The sequence below is a fragment of the Natator depressus genome, chromosome 5, assembly GCF_965152275.1.
Source record: "Natator depressus isolate rNatDep1 chromosome 5, rNatDep2.hap1, whole genome shotgun sequence".
NCBI classification, from domain to species: domain Eukaryota; kingdom Metazoa; phylum Chordata; order Testudines; family Cheloniidae; genus Natator; species Natator depressus.
The window spans coordinates 128,038,853-128,057,050 of NC_134238.1; the positions used below are offsets into that span (position 1 = coordinate 128,038,853).

The 18,198-nt window shown below is 47.0% G+C and overlaps 2 protein-coding genes across 4 annotated transcripts in view; one reads left to right on the forward strand and one right to left on the reverse strand.

Annotated features, from left to right (window-relative positions):
• The window catches only part of DNAH6 (dynein axonemal heavy chain 6), a 265,685-nt gene extending 247,904 nt beyond the window's left edge, over window positions 1–17,781 (forward strand). The window contains exons 80-81 of the mRNA XM_074953620.1: window positions 297–429; window positions 17,686–17,781. The gene's annotated coding sequence lies outside the window, so the exon portion shown is untranslated. The remainder of the gene's footprint in view (window positions 1–296; window positions 430–17,685) is intronic.
• LOC141987833 (neuronal acetylcholine receptor subunit alpha-7-like) overlaps window positions 1–18,198 on the reverse strand; it is a 119,180-nt gene that overhangs the window by 54,847 nt on the left and 46,135 nt on the right. For all 3 annotated transcript variants that reach the window (XM_074953622.1, XM_074953621.1, XM_074953623.1), the window contains 3 exons: window positions 4,672–4,716; window positions 2,925–3,034; window positions 1,410–1,489 (listed from right to left, as the gene is read on the reverse strand). In XM_074953622.1, coding sequence (XP_074809723.1) covers window positions 1,410–1,489; window positions 2,925–3,034; window positions 4,672–4,716 — 235 coding nt within the window. The remainder of the gene's footprint in view (window positions 1–1,409; window positions 1,490–2,924; window positions 3,035–4,671; window positions 4,717–18,198) is intronic.

Below are 18,198 nucleotides of genomic sequence, written 5' to 3' on the forward strand. Positions count from 1 at the left end.
ATGGGAGAGACCTGGTTCAAGTCCCCACTCCCCTGATGGGGGAGATGGGATCTGGAGAGGGCTCTGAGGAGAATGTCCTAACTACTGGGCGATGGGAGGTTCTGATGCGGGAGTGCCCTCGCTCTCTCTCCTGTGGAAGCTGTTCCACTGTGGGTAATCAGTGGAGTGGCAGGATGGGGGCCCTGACTGGTCTCCCCGTCTTTGGTGAGTGCTCTGCGCACCAGACTACAGAGTAATTCTTAGAGTTGCTTGTGCTCTGTCTTTCTCACCCTGCAACTCTCATTATTTCTCCACAGTGGAACGGCTCTGGTAGGGGAGACCGAGGGAATAGCCTAGTAGCTGCAGCACTCCCCTGAGAGGGACAGATCCCAGTTCAGATCCCGCCTTGTCATGCGGCAGATGGAGGACTTGAGGTCTCTCACATCCCAGGTGAGTGCTCTAACCATTGGGCTAAAAATTATGAGGGAGGTCCTGTGTCTTCTCCTCCGTTCTCCTTCCCACCCCGGCTTCTTCAAAAAATGGCAGAGATGCCTAATGCCAACAGAGGCTTTTCAGCTGAGAATCCCAAGCAGAGGGAGGCGTCTCTCTGCAGCCCAGACGTAGGTGCCTATCTCTCTGAGGGGGACGGGGCTAAGTACTTACCCCTCACCTTAGTATCTCCCATGGTCTAGCTTTTGCAGGGAGCTGCCTAAGGTGCTGGCTTTTGTGAATCCCATTCTAAGGCACCTAGCTCTGTCCCGTTGTACTGGAGGCTTGAGCGCCTCACCCAGGCTTTGTGAATCCCAGTGGTTTTCTAGACGCCTAAGTTCCTTTGTGAATCTTGCCCCTAGAGCAGTGGTTCTCAACTCCTTTATCATTATGGGCTGTTTGCTAACTGGGCCGCATGCGGGCCGCAGGTTGAGAACTGCTGGTATAAGCTGTAGCAGCATCACTGTACTATGCATTTTTACTTGTGTACAGAACAGTTAATAAATATAAATTCATCATCTGAGTCACGACAACCTTAAAGGTTTTAAAACAAATAGATTTCAGAAAAAAAGCTACAGGCTTAAAATGTTTAGCCCTTGAAATCTTGGCCTCTTAGTGCTAATTCCATCTAAAATGTCATTCATTATATGACCTAATATGTTGCAGTATGAAGAGCTGGCCAGATCATCAAAAGGTTCAGCATTGTATGATGCTAAACTTTTTTGTCACAGATGCTGAGCACTTATCAATATCTGGCCTGTATTTAGGGGCCTAAAATAGAAGCTGAATTCTTTTGAAAGTCTGTCCCACAGCATAGAGCGCACAAAGCTTCTCATCCAGATCTGCTTTTAAACTGATACAATTAATTCTCTAAATAGGAGAATTGACTGACGCTATTAAAGTAAATTGATTTAAACCAACAAACAAAATCAGTCTCTTACCTGGAGGAATGTACTGACAAGATCCAGAATAATTCACCAACACGTTCGTGTGAAACGTGGCATCGAATCTTTCATCCGCACTAAAGCATAACACAAAAAACCCCCACAGGCACTTGAATTCAAAATGTGGTGAACAGTAAGGTAACGATCATTAATTTCTGAATAGCGGGTGTATGGATTAGGGTCAGGAGGGTAAACTTTGTAAAATATCATTAGTTGGAACGTCTAGCTCACGCCAAACTGAGCTTGGATCTTCTTTCAAGATTTAGATCAGTTGGATAAAGGATCCATCTCTCAACCAGCTGGCTGGACCCCCAGATGGCCCCAGTCACTGAGGGAGAGCTGCTGCAAGGAGTTCCGCTCCCATTTAGGCAACTAAGTGAAATGGCCTGATTTTCAGAAGAGCTCAGTGCCTTTGATGCCAAGGCTGTGACAACAGGAGACGATGATAACCTTTGTAACCTCTGGCCCAGTGGCACCTTACTCAAGGTGGAGGTACTAGGTGCTAGCATAGCAGTTGCTTGGAACTGCAGCTCCTCTTCAAAGGGAGCAAGAAGTCATAGGCCAGGGGTGAAGTGGCTGGAGAAGGAAGGGAACTGTCGGGGGCTCAGATGGCATAGTGGCAAGCCTGGCGGGTCTTTGTGGGTGATCAGTGAGCAATCAGGGATCTGGATTGTAAGCTCTTAGGGGCTTTCTTTTTGTTCTGTGTTTGTACAGCACCTAGCGCAGTGGGGTCCTGGTCAATGGCTGGGGCTCCTAGGTGCTACAGAGATACCAATAGTAATAATCGGCACAACGTTGTGTGCAGACCTTGTGGGTTAGAGCTCTATAATTTCAGGAGTTAGGTGAGGTTTGGGGAAGCTTCCAGACTGCTTGAGACTTATCCAAACTGAATCAAACAATCTAGCCCTTCGGATCTTGATATTTTATACAACTTGCATTCAAAACAGCTATCGCAGACTTTCCCGTGCTGGCATCGTCCTGCACTCCCTTTGAACTGAAGGGCACTTCATAATTATTTTACAGCCTTAGGGCCTGATTCAACTCCCAGTGAAGCTAATAGGACTATTTCTGTTGAGTTTCATGGGCTTTCTCGGTCCCTATATGTAGTCTTTTAGCTATATGGAATTGTGATATTTTTAAGTGCGAACATCATCTAATTTTCCATAAGGCTGTACCAGAAGACTACGAAAGCACAAACAACAAATGAAACCAGCATAATTATTTACATTAGCACAAGATAGGTAATCATAACTTAATCTTTCATTATAAAGACCATGGCCAAGGGCCTCAAGCCATTTCTATTTTACGAGCATCGTTAAGATAACTCTGTGCTTCCATCTAGACTTTTCACTGTACTGCAGCACTTGTCTGGGTTTGTTTCCATTGTTTGGAGGCCATAAACCTGATCCTCAGCTGGCGTAATCTCCGTTTGAAGTCAATGGAGCTATGCTGATTTACACCAATGGAGGAATTGACTCAGTGTTTGTCTCAGTTCTTATAAACCTTCCGTACCTGTTATACAGAAGAATGTCTGGTACCCATATCTGGTCAGAGGGAAATCGTAAGTTCTGGACTCCTGGGTATGCGTACTGATCCCAAGACAAGTAAACGTCAATCCAGTACTATAGGAAAATATAGACACAAACGTTATTTATCATTTCTACAATGTAGGATCATAGGGGAAAGGAATATCTTCCTGTATGCCTGGCACATTTGTGTGCTCTGGAAATATAATGAATATTAGCAACAGCAATGATAACATTATTGTTCTAGGGTTAATAACAAGTGACGACAATGAAAAAGACAGGTGTATGCACTGAGGAGCTCACGGTGTAATGACTTAACATTTGGACTATTACATTTTAACATGTTTGTTGTTTAGAAAAATCTCTAAGGAAATATTTATTTCCTGTGTTACATCAGTGGATGCCCACTTATACCAGCTGAGGGCCTGGCCTGGAAAGCATACAATTGCACTCTGTATTCCAAAATGATTGTTTATGATCTTTTCCCCTCTCCCACCCAAAATACCATTGAATTTTTGCTGAACTTGATCAAAAATTCAATTCAAAAATTTGAATTTTTGCTGAACTTTGGGATCAATACAAATTCTTTACTGAAGACTACAAAGTGTCTAGGTTCTCCTGTCCAAAGTCTATGCACACAAGAGGGTATGAAAATGATAACATGGCAGCAGTATAAAAGTATAGGCTGGAATTGTTTAGGTTATTCTTCTTTTATAACCAAGATCACTCAGACTATAAACTACAGTGTAGTTGGGGGACAAGCAGAAGGATCATTTGCTCCATTCAGATAATATATTTGGTTTCTAATGTAACATTAGAGTTAGTTCAATCATTCGTCTCTCCTTTGATCTCTTAGCTTTGAAGAGGCAGCTCCAATGAATCAGAAACTCAGCTTTATGTTGAATAAGAATAAATGATCCCTCCTACCATACAGCAATGCTTAATCCTACGCTGGAACATTAATTCAGGAGTAATAGTGCACAGGGACAACAACTCTGAGCTTTCCTTGTATGCATTTCATTGCAGATCAGACTTACTTAAGAATTAAGGGATTTAAAAAAAAAAAAATGGGAGAGAAGGAGATTTCCAAAAGTGCCTAAGTGGTTTAGGTGTCTGCCCCATTGATTTGCAATGGGCCTATTCTTTTAAGTTCCTTAGGCACTCTTGGAAATTTCCCCTGGGTCCTACAGTCAGGCCTTTAAGTCCATATTTAGACACTATCTGGAATTCTCAAAGGAGTTTAAGAAAGCAAGATGTGCAGCTTCATTAGGATTTGAGGCACCTTTGGAAATCCCAGTCATTGACTTCAGTGGAAACTGCAGGATGCCCACACCTTTGAAAACCAGCCCTCCAATTTCAATGCCTAAACATGTTTAGATCCTCATTTATTAACATCTGTGCCTTAAGGCTCATTGGACCAACTCCACTGAGCTCATCAGAGTTACAAGAGGAATTAATATGGCCGATCATTTCATTTTCAGATCTGAAAGGAAGTGATAACTGGGATTTTCAGAGGACCCAGCTCCCACTGAAAGCCGATCAGAGTCAGGCACCTTCCACCTGTGTGCTTCTTTGGAAATCCTGCCCCATTCCTCCTTCAGCAATATTTCCAAGAGCTCAATTTGCTTGAGTCCCAGTATAGAGGATGACAGGCAGTTCTTCTGCCAAAGGATCATATTCAGTAAGTTCCTGTTACAACAATTTCTGTTCAGTGCTGATGCAAAGTTACTCACCATCTGTAGCCAAGCATTCGTTATCAGCACCTGGTTCTTCTCATCCTTCAAAAAGAGAGAAGAAAACCTAATTAGCCCAAGAAAATATTGTGGGTTTTTTCCCGACAAAATCAAACCCAAACCCAACTCGCAGGCTAAATGAATGCAAATATTGCAGTCACAAATTACGGACTCGGTGCTGGAGTCATTGGGTGAATCTCTGACCTGTGTGGTGATGAAGATCAGACCAAATGATCGTAATAGTTCCTTCTAGCCTTAAAAACAAATTTTGAAAATTCCACACTCATTATAATTCATCAGCAATGAAAATAATTTGCCATGGCCATTATTTACTTGAAGACATTTATTCTCTACAAAAGCTATCAGAGATTTTCATTTTAATTAGATGGCTGTGACTACAGAACTCTGTGACATACAGGAACTGGAGAGGATTAACGCTGTCATTATTGTTGCTACAGACTAATCGAATACTGGTCTTGAGCAGAAGTTAGGGCACGTCAGCAAACTGTGAAAATGATGTTTATCGAGAGGACGCTATGCAGAACAGATGTGGTGCTCTGTGTGTCTAAACACAACTCTAAGCAGGCTGCAGATCACACTGGAATCCAATTCTCTATCCATAATAACAATACCTAGTGCTTTTCAGCTATAGATCTCAAAATGCTTTGCAAAAGAGATAAGTGCCATGACCCCATTTTACAGATGGTGAGACTTAGGCACGGAGAGGTCAAGTGGATTGCCCAGCAGGCCAAGAACATGGCTGCACAACTACCAATGTATGGGTTCATATCATAGAGAGGAACATAGCCCCTCGTTCGCATGGGGGTGACACGCAAGCCCGTACCCCCTCAGACACACCCATACTTTTCCCCACTTTAGCTTTGCATGTAAGGAGGCAAGGGCCCCGTTGGTTTCAGACTTAACACTGCCAGGGCTTAAGCATAGCTGTGGCCACGCACAGCCTCTGCTGGCTCTTGTGCAGGCATGTGACATCTTTTCAAACTCCACTGTGGACTGCACAGAGTTTGCAAGATCAAGGAGTGGCTGCTAAGGGGCTACATTGTCACTTAGTGCCTCTCCCTATGCAAGGGGCAGTGGGTAGCTGGGATGCTCCAAAAGCAGTGCAGGGAAGGATTGGGACTCATCCCTATGCTCTAGGCCGTAGCAGAATCACGTGACTCCCCACTGTGCCTTAGCTCAGCTCTGCTGGCCATGCATTGAGGGAGGGTGTGGCAGATCCACGGCCCCGTCCATTTCTCATCATTCTCAGCCAACCAGCACAGGATGGAGACCTGCAGAACCTGCTTGTCCCCCTGCCACCTGCACAGGAACTGGCAATGTGGGCAGCATGCTTTCTATTCCCCTGTGCTGGTGGGCTGGGCAAATGATCATTTTGACCTAAAAACTCCCCTTCTTTCGTACTAGGAATGAATCTGTTTTGTTGTGTGCCCTTTGCGCTCGTTCGTTGTTAGCAAAGGAGAAGCAGTAAGCACAAAGCTAGCCAAGAGAACAGACAGATTAGCTACAATGCAGTGGAGATGGAGAGAGTCATGGGCCTGAGATGACTGCATTTCAGTAAGTGGTGTTGAACAAAGCTACTGTGGAATATCATGGTAAATCTTGTGAGCTATAGCACATTGGACTTGGACTGCAATGATCAAAGAGACACAGGACCCAGCACAAAACCCATCAGGCTTGTAAGATCTGGGGACAAACAGGCCATGATAGCTAACACTTTGAATGGAAATATATGAATAATTCCCAGACATAACTTCATTAAGACAAAGAGTGACATTTTGGCTCCATTGAATTTGGTGGGGCCAGGATTTCACTCTGTCGATTAAGTTCCTTTGCAGACATTAATGACAGAGATAAGATGCCAGATTTTCAAAAGAGTTCAGCTCCCACTTAGGTGCCTAAATGAAATGTCTGATTTTTAAAAATTCTCAGCACCCAGCAGCTCCAGGCTAGGTAGATGCTTCAGCTGCATTCTCCTTGTGTGGAGCCTATAAAAACCTCTGCAGGTACCATGGCTACTCTCCGTGGTCTCAGCCAGGGCAACCGTCAAGATGAGGAGCCACAAGCCCATTGGGTCTGGGAGTCCATGGAGCAAACTGAAGACATTGTTAGCCCTGGGGGCTCTTTCTGGTCCTGTGTAGGTTGAAAGCTCTGTAGGATCCCAGTGGGTCTCTCTCCTCTTGTAACATCCTCCCATGAATACAAGCCAGGAAGCATAAAAAGCTGTGTGGTCTGTACCCTGCAGTCTTTTATACAAAGACCATGGCTTCCAAATACTTAGTGAACCAACTCCCTATGAACTCTCCTGTTTTCCCAAACTAGTTGAAAGCCTCAGCCCTCCCAGGGGCCAAAGGAACTAGTCAGCTGTGGAGTTTCTAGTCCAAGCTATTTGTTCCCCAACAAGTTCAGAAACTTTTGCAAAAGCCCAGACCTCTGGTTTGATTCAAACTGTCACCATGTAAAGGCTTGTCTACACTACAAAATTAAATTGACCTTCAGCCACCGCAGTAACTAAAGCAGTGGTTCACATCCACACTACACTTCTACTGTCTGTGGTGCACGTCCTCACTATGAGAGCTTTCACTGACTGAACTGGCTGGGGCATTGTGGGGCACTGACAGCAGGATCCCAGTAGCCCTGGGTCTGATGGCCTAAGCTGTCAGCTGGGCATAGGCTCACAGCTGGCCCCCACGCTTGGGCTGTCAGCACCAGGGCAGGGTGGGGGCAGCCGTGAACCAGGGCGTGGGGGGCAGGCTCCAGCTGTCAGCCCCACTGGGGGCTGACAGACAACATAAGTAATGCAGTGTCTATGTGGATGCTGCATCGCCCTAACTACACCAACATAAGCCCTGTGCCTCTTGTGGAGGTGGAGTTATCGTGTCGGTGTACAGGGAGACTCACTTCGACAGAAGCACCATTCAAGTGTAGACGCTGACATAATTAAGTCAATGTAAGCTGCCTGGCGTTGACCTAACCTTGTAGTGTGGACCAGGCCTAAGTGACACACCTTGTCCAACTGCTAGCAGATTTTCAGGCAAACAATCCCACCCCCAGCCATTCTCCCCGGCAGGCAGACTGCACATGAGAAATTCCTGGTCCATGGATTTGTTTGGCCAACTTGGAAGTAGCTTTGGAAGCTGAGGTTATATTGGCCAGCTGGCCCCCACTTAGCTTGTGAATGCCGTCTGCCGTGATGGGCAGAACTGCAGTCTGAGCCCGTCTTGCTAATGCCATCTGCGTGCACTACCCCAGCCTGTTCTAGCTTCCCTGCCACCACTGTCTTTATTGCTACTAGTGCTTTCTCTGGGTCTTCGACTGAGAGTAAAAGGGAGCAAGCCTTTCCTGTCCAGGACTGTGCCTAACATCGCTGCCAATGACACAGCTGTGTGCAGACAACAAGAGAGCCTCTGAATCCAAGTCCCCGAAGGCGCTGAGGATAAAAAGAATACATGTCTGCCAGCATCCTCAAAGCAAAGCTACTTGTCACATCCTCAGCTCTCCTGCTTGCCCGCATGAAAATGAATCCACTGTCTTTTCCTGTCCGTAGTCCCGCTATGTCCAAAACCAACTGGCACTGAAAGCACAAGCAAACTGGAAGTGGTATGGGCTTGTTGCAACATTTTGTGGCTCACAAAGAGAACGAGGCCGCAGCTGTAGTCGCATTCCCGCAATGCAAATATTAGCTATGGAAAATGACAGTTGCGCTACCTCAGGCTGCAGTCTCTCTGCAGTCACCTTCACAGTAAATGTGCAAATTTGCACATGAGGAGTCAGCAAAAATATGAGCAGCTTAAGCCAAGAGCATCTGTCGCGCTGCCTGGAGTGGCTCACAACCATGAGTGCCGACCTCAGGGCAGACACCGCACACTGGTGGTGTGTTCTATAATTAGATTTCACCACATCAGTAACAAATGTGAACTCCTGGATCGCTATACCAGTCCTTCCATGGAGTCAGAGACAGTCCCCTTGGGCATTCCAGTTTATCTTCCCACCCAGGCAAGCTGGACTAAGTGATAAATGGTCACTTACACCAAAGATCACAAAATATCCAGGTTGCTGCCAGTCTCAAGAGATCAGTCCCCTTCCCCAGGTCAGTTTGTACTTTAGATCTTGCACCAAAGTCAACGCTTACAACCAATCCTATAGTTAACTAAATGAGGATTTATTAACTAAGAAAAATAAATGAGAACGTTATTTACAGGTTAAAGCAGGCAACGTACAGACACAAATGAGTGACAGTCTATGGTTCCAAAAGGTGACAGAGTTGTAGTAATCTGTCAGCATTGAATGTCTTGTAGGGCTAACCCAGCCTGACCCTGGCGATCTCTTCTCCTGTTTCCCAGCTCCAGCCCTGTGACAGTCCAAACAGCAATGAGAAAATGATGAAAAATATTCTTGTCATCTAGTTTTATTTCCTTCTTTCGGAATTCAAGCAGATGGGATGAGCCCTTTTGCACAAAGGCTCTTTATGGGTGCGATAGGGCACTTGACAAAGCCTTTGTGTTGTGATGTTCCACAATGGCCCATTTGGATTCAGTAGCCCTTCCTGATGGGCAGGAGATAACACCTTTTGTAAGAAGTCAGCATTTTGCATTAGGTGAGGTTTTGCCCTGTTTGGTGAGTCACATCGTTCAAAACAAACATTTTACAGTTTGGGGATTTGGGCCAGGGGCTTCAGCGCTTTCCCCCTTCCTGTGGGGCTCCTGAGGTGCACAGGAGGGAAACTTCCCTACCTCCCCCAACACTGAGTTTGTTGGCATCAGCAAGCTCTTGGAGCAGGGAGCTTTGGGGGAGGAGATCTGGAGGCATCTGTCCCTTCCTGTGGGCCTCTTGAGGTCTGAAAGAGCAGAGAATCCCAGAGAGATTTAGGTGGCTCATGAGCACCTATTGTAAGACAAGGCACTTTCTGTGTGCAATAGGAGTCTCCGCACAGGGAGCTCGTGCGCTGTAAATTCACACCCTAGCTTGCTGTGCAATAACTTCCCCATGTAGACAAGCTCTCAGGCAATGCAGGCTGGGGCATTGTCCCTCACGAACGTTTTTGGCAGGAAATGTTTTTCCCACTGGTGAGTTTCCCCAGTGATTGGTTTACACCTTGGGTTTCAGCACTGCAAAGAAAAAGACTCAGGATTTACTTTAGTATTTAATGAAACAATCATAGCAGTCATATGAAAAGAAGCTATAGGGAACTCATCAGCAGAGACTTTCTGTGGAAGGCCTACAAGGGCTGGGGGCGGGGAGGGGAGCTGCCGGTGGGTGCTCTGCACCCATCAAATTTTCCCCGTGGGTGCTCCAGCCCTGGAGCACCCGTGGAGTTGGCGCCTAAGGCGCCGCTTTTGGCCGCTTAAATTTTGAAGCCCTTTTAGAATCAGTTCTCCATCGCGGAACAACTGGTTCTAAAAGGGCTTCTAAATTTAACAACCGGTTCTAGCGAACCGGTGCAAACCGGCTCCAGCTCACCACTGCCTCAGGGCCTGTTTGAGCTTGCAGAGTGAGTTCTGCTTTGTGGAGAGCAAGACAGGGAAAGTGCTGTTTGTGGGATTTATAACCATTCATGGCTGGGAATGATGCCGGGAAGCAACACAGTAGCCCCTTCCAGTTGTCAAATGGGGATGTGAGGGTTTCCCGCATTGGCAAGATGTGATTTTCAAAAGTCTTTGAAACTTTTTCCAATTTGTCCAAACTGCCCAGTTTGCAACTGTAAATGGAATAATTTCAGCTGCAAGTTAGGACTGCTGCTGTACACCTGCATTTGTTGAAAACCAGGCCCATACATAAATATATGTTTACAGCACACACACAGAGATGTTAGATAAAAACATGAATATTCTTGCTGGAAGGTTGCAAAGTAACACAACTTTATTTCTTAGGATTCAGAATGGTAACTCCCAAGAAACTGAAAACCAGAAAGAGAGAGAACAGGCTGCTAAAAGAGAGAGGCACAACTCCCCCCAGCTTGGCATAGGCTGGCTGCAGACTGACTGCTGCTTGACCCAAGTCATATGCTTCCCTACAGAGCCTCCTAGTCTTCAAGCAGGACCAGTAAACCCCTTACAAATGCAAGAGAGAGTGGTTCATTTTAACACAGGTTTCGATGCATCCCAGTATATATTTAGCTCTCTTGCCAAATTCCTTCTGGAGAAGGGCCCTGAGACAGCAGGCTGGGGAAAAGGCCAAACCTCTGAATTGTCTGGAGATGAAGGCATCTCCCTTTTCCATCAGGGTAGCTGTGGCATTGCTACAGGAAGGTTCTAGGAGACTGATGCAAAGCTTCTCAATCACAAAGTAATCTTTCCATTCTTTTCGTAGCAAAATAATGGGGACAGACCATCTGCCCTTAAAGCAATGCCAGCAGGGGATGATTTGGGGGCATGGCCAGCAATCCAAAAAAATGGGTATGGAGGGGAATTAGGGCTAACTGAAGAAATCAGAGGGAGATAGGACTTCATACTGCCACCTCAGGAGACAGTCCCCGGTCAAATGGGAATCCAGCCTGTTGGTGGATGGGATTCGGGGGCTCAGAATGTGGGTGGGAAAGGTGTGGATCTTTTCAGACACATGGCCAAGTTCCTTTTTCTCCGTATACCTTGTTACCTTTAAGAAATAGCATTTGGTCTGGAAGTGAGAACACTCGAAGCCTGACCTTTCGGAGCTGCTGAGTAATTTTCAATGCCCATTGGCTGCAGCGGGAGATGGCTCTCAGCACCTCTGAAAACTGGAGCTTTAGCGTCTTGAACTATCCTAGGATGCCTGAACTCCTACAGGCAATCATGAAAGAGCATCTGCACTACTCTGTTCCAAAGAGGCTTTATATGAAATTGGTACTGAGCTGCTGAGGAAAAGATTTGCTTTATGCTAGTGTTGGGTCCCTAGATCATAAGAAAGGATTAATGGTCAGTTATCAGGGTTTCTTTTCTCCTACCTCAATACTCGTGTGATCTCCTTTATCCGTGCATCAGACCTCTTCCTCATTCTGTATTTGTCAGGGAGTGGGATACATCTGAAATGAGCTGCTCATTGCCTTTTGACAAACTACGTGAGTTCGCAGCTCCCATTCCAACAGAGCAGTCGTCACAGCTCTTGCCTGCCAAGATCCCTGCTGAAGCAGGAGTGTGCTGATGACCGTGTTCATGCAGCTATTTCTATCCATTCTTATGACCAGTTGTTACCAGGTGGTAAGTGTTGAGTCAGGTAGGGGTTTTCTTTACCAGCTCAGGCAAACAAGAAATCAGTTCACCACCACAGTTTACTAATGCCATGGAAAACCCAGCTTGGTACCATTACCAGGTATGATGAAGTGCGAATTTTCTGTCATATTTTTATGAATCCTGTTTGTGCCTTGGTTTCCCTCTGAAGTTTGCATTGCTACGCAGTGAGAAAAAAACGCGTTAAGTCTGCTCTTGCAGTGATAGGTGTCTTGATTGTGCACTCTGGGCCACAATGAATGGGGTTCTCAAGGAACTGGTTGAAACTGACCCAGACCAACAGAGGGTCCAGAGGGACCATGGGAATGACTGAACAATCAACAGTCAGCAGTGGGAGGCTCCAACGGGTGAGGTGGTGAAATCAGCATGGCCCTGCCTGGAGATAATGGACTGGGAGGTGACCAGCAGCGGGTAAAGAGTGGGCATCTGGAAGAGGCTGGCTGCTCTCTCCTGGGACTGCCTCAGGGCTCAGAGAGAGACAGAGCTTGAGATGGAATCCGCTAACAGCTTAGCTGGCGGATGGCTCTGGCTTGGCCAGAGGGACTACGTTCACCCTTCATCAATCCTACTCCGTGTGTTTGGAAAATGCTGCCTGGTGTCACTGGGAATGCTGGCTGAGGTGCATTAGTCCCTGAAGAGTGTACAAGTCTCTGACCAGGAGTCTACTTCAGTTGGACTTGCTGAGCAGAGCTCATGGTGTGAAACACGATGCTGAAGGCCAGAGGCTCAGGCTTGGAGGCGGTGAGGCTACAAGGCCTGCTCTGTAGAAAGAGTGAGACCTCTTGGGGGTGTGGCGCACTGAAAGGGTCCTCCAAGAGACTGTGTAAAAGCTGGGGCATAGCATCAATCCTGTGGATCCATGAATGAGGGTATTTATGCTAGTTCTCTACTCCTGCGTTTGTTTAACTGGCTGAACAGGCCCAAGTTTCAATGTTCAGATCTGGATCCAGTTCAGAACATACCCAAAGTTCAGATACAAGGTTCTGGCTTGGGCCCTTTTTCAAGTGAATTCCTGCAACATCCGTTCTGTGTCCTAAACACCCTAGGCCAGACCCTCCATTTGTGTAAATCAGCATAGTCCTATTGAAGTCCATCTCCATCCTTAGAGGTTTTTAAGGCCTGGCTTGACAAAGCCCTGGCTGGGATGATTTAGTTGGGGGTTGGTCCTGCTTTGAGCAGGGGGTTGGACTAGATGACCTCCTGAGGTCCCTTCCAACCCTGATATTCTATGATTCTATGAAGTCAACAGAGCTATGTCGATTTACTCCAGCTAAGAATCTGGCCCATGAGTTTGAAAATATGAACATTTAGTTTTCTTTACTCTCAACCCACCACCTTGCAATCCGTGTTATACCAATGCACTTCTGTGGTTTCTACAAAAGTGAGGATACCATCCAGATAATATCCGACTCCTTTAGCTCTAGAATTACCTAGGTCATGATATGTCAAAAATGTTGTTGGTCACTGTCACACCATATGTTAACTCGTCATCTTTATAATACAGACGCTTGGAACAGGTTACTGACTGTCATAATGAACATTCCCCATCATAGAATCATAGAATATTAGGGTTGGAAGGGACCTCAGGAGGTCATCTAGTCCAACGCCCTGCTCAAAGCAGGACAAGTCCCCAACTAAATCATCCCAGCCAGGGCTTTGTCAAGCCTGACTTTAAAAACTTCTAAGGAAGGAGATTCCACCACCTCTCTCGGTAATGCATTCCAGTGTTTCACCACCCTCCTTGTGAAAAAGTTTTTCCTAATATCCAACCTAAACCTCCCCCACTGCAACTTGAGATCATTACTCCTCGTTCTGTCATCAGCTACCACTGAGAGCAGTCTAGATCCATCCTCTTTAGAACCCCCTTTCAGGTAGTTGAAAGCAGCTATCAAATCCCCCCTCATTCTTCTCTTCCGCAGACTAAACAATCCCACTTCCCTTAGCCTCTCCTCATAAGTCATATCTTCCAGTCCCCTAATCATTTTTGTTGCCCTCCGCTGGACACTTTCCAATTTTTCCACATCCTTCTTGTAGTGTGGGGCCCAAAACTGGACACAGTACTCCAGATGAGGCCTCACCAATGTCAAATGGAGGGGAACGATCACGTCCCTCCATCTGCTGGCAATGCCCCTACAAATACATCCCAAAATGCCATTGTCCTTCTTGGCAACAAGGGCACACTGTTGACTCATATCCAGCTTCTCGTCCACTGTAACCCCTAGGTCCTTTTCTGCAGAACTGCTGCCGAGCCATTCAGTCCCTACTCTGTAGCGGTGCATGGGATTCTTCCGTCCTAAGTGCAGGACTCTGCACTTGTCCTTGTTGAACCTCATCAGATTTCTTTTGGCCCAATCCTCTAATTTGTCTAGGGCCCTCTGTATCTATCCCTACCCTCCAGCGTATCTACCTCTCCTCCCAGTTTAGTGTCATCTGCAAACTTGCTGAGGGTGCAATCCATACCATCCTCCAGATCATTTATGAAGATATTGAACAAAATCGGCCCCAGGACCGACCCTTGGGGCACTCCACTTGATACCGGCTGCCAACTAGACATGGAGCCATTGATCACTACCCGTTGAGCCCGACAATCTAGCCAACTTTCTATCCACCTCATAGTCCATTCATCCAGCCCATACTTCTTTAACTTGCCGGCAAGAATACTGTGGGAGACAGTGTCAAAAGCTTTGCTAAAGTCAAGGAACAACATGTCCACCGCTTTCCCCTCATCCACAGAGCCAGTTATCTCATCATAGAAGGCAATTAGATTAGTCAGGCATGACTTTCCCTTGGTGAATCCATGCTGACTGTTCCTGATCACTTTCCTCTCCTCTAAGTGCTTCAGAATTGATTCCTTGAGGACCTGCTCCATGATTTTTCCAGGGACTGAGGTGAGGCTGACTGGCCTGTAGTTCCCAGGATCCTCCTTCTTCCCTTTTTTAAAGATGGGCACTACATTAACCTTTTTCCAGTCGTCCGGGACTTCCCCCAATCGCCATGAGTTTTCAAAGATAATGGCCAATGGCTCTGCAGTCACATCCGCCAACTCCTTTAGCACTCTCGGATGCAGCGCATCAGGCCCCATGGACTTGTGCTCGTCCAGCTTTTCTAAATAGTCCTGAACCACTTCTTTCTCCACAGAGGGCTGGTCACCTCCTCCCCATGCTGTGTTGCCCAGTGCAGTAGTCTGGGAGCTGACCTTGTTCGTGAAGACAGAGGCAAAAAAAGCCTTGAGTACATTAGCTTTTTCCACATCGTCTGTCAGTAGGTTGCCTCCCTCATGCAGTAAGGGGCCCACACTTTCCTTGACTTTCTTCTTGTTGCTAACATACCTGAAGAAACCCTTCTTGTTACTCTTAACATCTCTTGCTACTCTTAACATCCCACTGAGCTGTACTCTTGAAAGCTGACGCACTCACTCGTTATAAGTTGTTGAGTAATGGAAGAAGTCCCAGATTTGAAACGTGATCATCAGAGGCTAGCAAAGGGCTATCTGTTATTTTTATCAGATTTCTGCCATACATGTGTCCTTACGTGTGTATGAGGAGTATTATATTAGGTTCTTCTGTGAGACAATCAGGCATGAGTATGAAGCTTCCTGTTAGGAAATTAAGACCAGCCAAGGTCATCTGTTCCATGTACTGGATTTGAGTCACAAAAATTTCCATAAGTATATTTATTGAGTCAGAGATTTAAAAATATGAGTAGGATTTTCAAAACTGTTCAGTGACCAGGATTGCTTCCTTATACTCCCTGATCGATCTGTCTGTATCTGTCTATTGTCTCTAGTTTTATACTTAGAGTATAAGCTCCTAGAGGCAAGGTCTGGCCTTTTGTTCCGTGTTTGTACATCACCTAGCCACTGCCTCCTAGGTGCCATGGTAGTACAGATAATTAATTAATATTGGTTTAGCTCTGAGCCTACTGATGTCCGTGGGAGAACTGGTATGTGCTTTTTGAAAATCCCACCTTTACTCTTGTACTGTTTTTCATTCCTTGGGACCTGTTTCCATTGTGATCTTCACCCATTTGCATTTCGGTATTACTTGATACAGTGCTGCATGCTCACGAGCCATATGGATTACAGTCAGTCCTGTGATGGGGCAGACAAGCCCCATGCTGGCAAGGAGGGGGTTAATGAGAGCTTGTGGACCTGGTTGGCCCTGCCCTGCTACACCTGGAACAGAAGCCAGGCATGGAGATGGGCGTTAATGGGAGGAGACCTGGCCCAGTTCAGAGCTGACCAGGTAGCTTGCTGGCCGAGCTGAGCTAAGGTAGCTTGCTGGCCGAGTCTCTTGGGCGCATCTACACAGCCTGCGGCAGCCAACCTCCTGGCCTCAATTGACAGACTTGTGGTAATGGGGCTCGCGCTAGCACTCTAAACATAGCTGTGCAAAAGCGCTTTGAAGTTGTGGCTTGGGCTGGAGCTCAGAGCCCCAGACACAACTTCAAAGCTCTCTCTCTGCAGCTGTTTTTAGAGTGCTAGAGTGAGCCTCGCTAGCCCCAAGTCTGTCAGCCTAGGCTGGGAAGCTTGCTGCTGTGGGCTGTGTAGACATGGCCCTGGAGGAAGGGATGATCAGCCCCTGGGAGACCAGCCAAAGTACTGACTTTGTGAAGACAAGCCCTGAATAGACGGGTGGGGTCCTGCCGAGAGTTCATGGGACAACCCTGGTGTTGAGTTTTTTTCTCTCCTTATTTCTTTTAGCCTCTAACACCCTGGAAGGGGTAGGACTGAAGTGTACCTTGGCTGGAGGGCTAAACTGCTGCTATGGCGGACTGTGACAGGGCGGACTAGGCCCAGAGGCCCTCTGCTGGAGGCCTCAGGGTCCTGCCACACCTGTCCCAGGAAAGGAGCAGTAGAGTCCTTCAAGCAGCTTAGAGTGGCTGCAGCAGAGGCAGCCAAGCACGGCCCAGGAAGGCCACATAGCCCTGGTCTACACTAGGAGTTAGGTCGAATTTAGCAGCGTTAAATCGATGTAAACCTGCACCCGTCCACATGATGAAGCCCTTTTTTTCGACTTAAAGGGCTCTTAAAATCGATTTCCTTACTCCACCCCTGACAAGTGGATTAGAGCTTAAATCGGCCTTGCCGGGTCGAATTTGGGGTACTGTGGACACAATTAGACGGTATTGGCCTCCGGGAGCTATCCGAGAGTGCTCCATTTTGACTGCTCTGGACAGCACTCTCAACTCAGATGCACTGGCCAGGTAGACAGGAAAAGGCCCGCGAACTTTTGAATTTCAATTTCCTGTTTGGCCAGCGTGGCAAGCTGCAGGTGACCATGCAGAGCTCATCAGCAGAGGTGACCATGCAGAGCTCATCAGCAGAGGTGAGCATGATGGAGTCCCAGAATCACAAAAGAGCTCCAGCATGGACTGAACTGGAGGTACAGGATCTGATCGCTGTATGGGGAGAGGAATCCATGCTATCAGAACTCTGTTCCAGTTTTCGAAATGCCAAAACATTTATCAAAATCTCCCAGGGCATGAAGGACAGAGGCCATAACAGGGACCCGAAGCAGTGCCCCGTGAAACTTAAGGAGCTGAGGCAAGCCTATCAGAAAACCAGAGAGGCGAACGGCCGCTCCGGGTCAGAGCCCCAAACATGCCACTTCTATGATGAGCTGCATGCCATTTTAGGGGGTTCAGCCACCACTACCCCAGCCGTGTTGTTTGACTCCTTCAATGGAGATGGAGGCAACACGGAAGCAGGTTTTGGGGACAAGGAAGATGATGATGATGAGGTTGTAGATAGCTCACAGCAAGCAAGCGGAGAAACCGGTTTTCCCCACAGCCAGGAACTGTTTCTCACCCTGGACCTGGAGCCAGTACCCCCCGAACCCACCCAAGGCTGCCTCCTGGACCCGGCAGGCGGAGAAGGGACCTCCGGTGAGTGTACCTTTTAAAATACTATACATGGTTCAAAAGCAAGCATGTGTAATGATTAATTTGCCCTGGCATTCGCGGCTCTCCTGGATGTACTCCCAAAGCCTTTGCAAAAGGTTCCTGGGGAGGGCAGCCTTATTGCGTCGTCCATGGTAGGACACTTTACCACTCCAGGCCAGTAGCACGTACTCGGGAATCATTGTACAACAATGCATTGCAGTGTATGTTTGCTGGTGTTCAAACAACATCCGTTCTTTATCTCTCTGTGTTATCTTCAGGAGAGTGAGATATCATTCATGGTCACCTGGTTGAAATAGGGTGCTTTTCTTCAGGGGACACTCAGAGGTGCCCGTTCCTGCTGGGTTGTTTGCCTGTGGCTGAACAGAAATGTTCCCCGCTGTTAGCCATGGGAAGGGGTGAG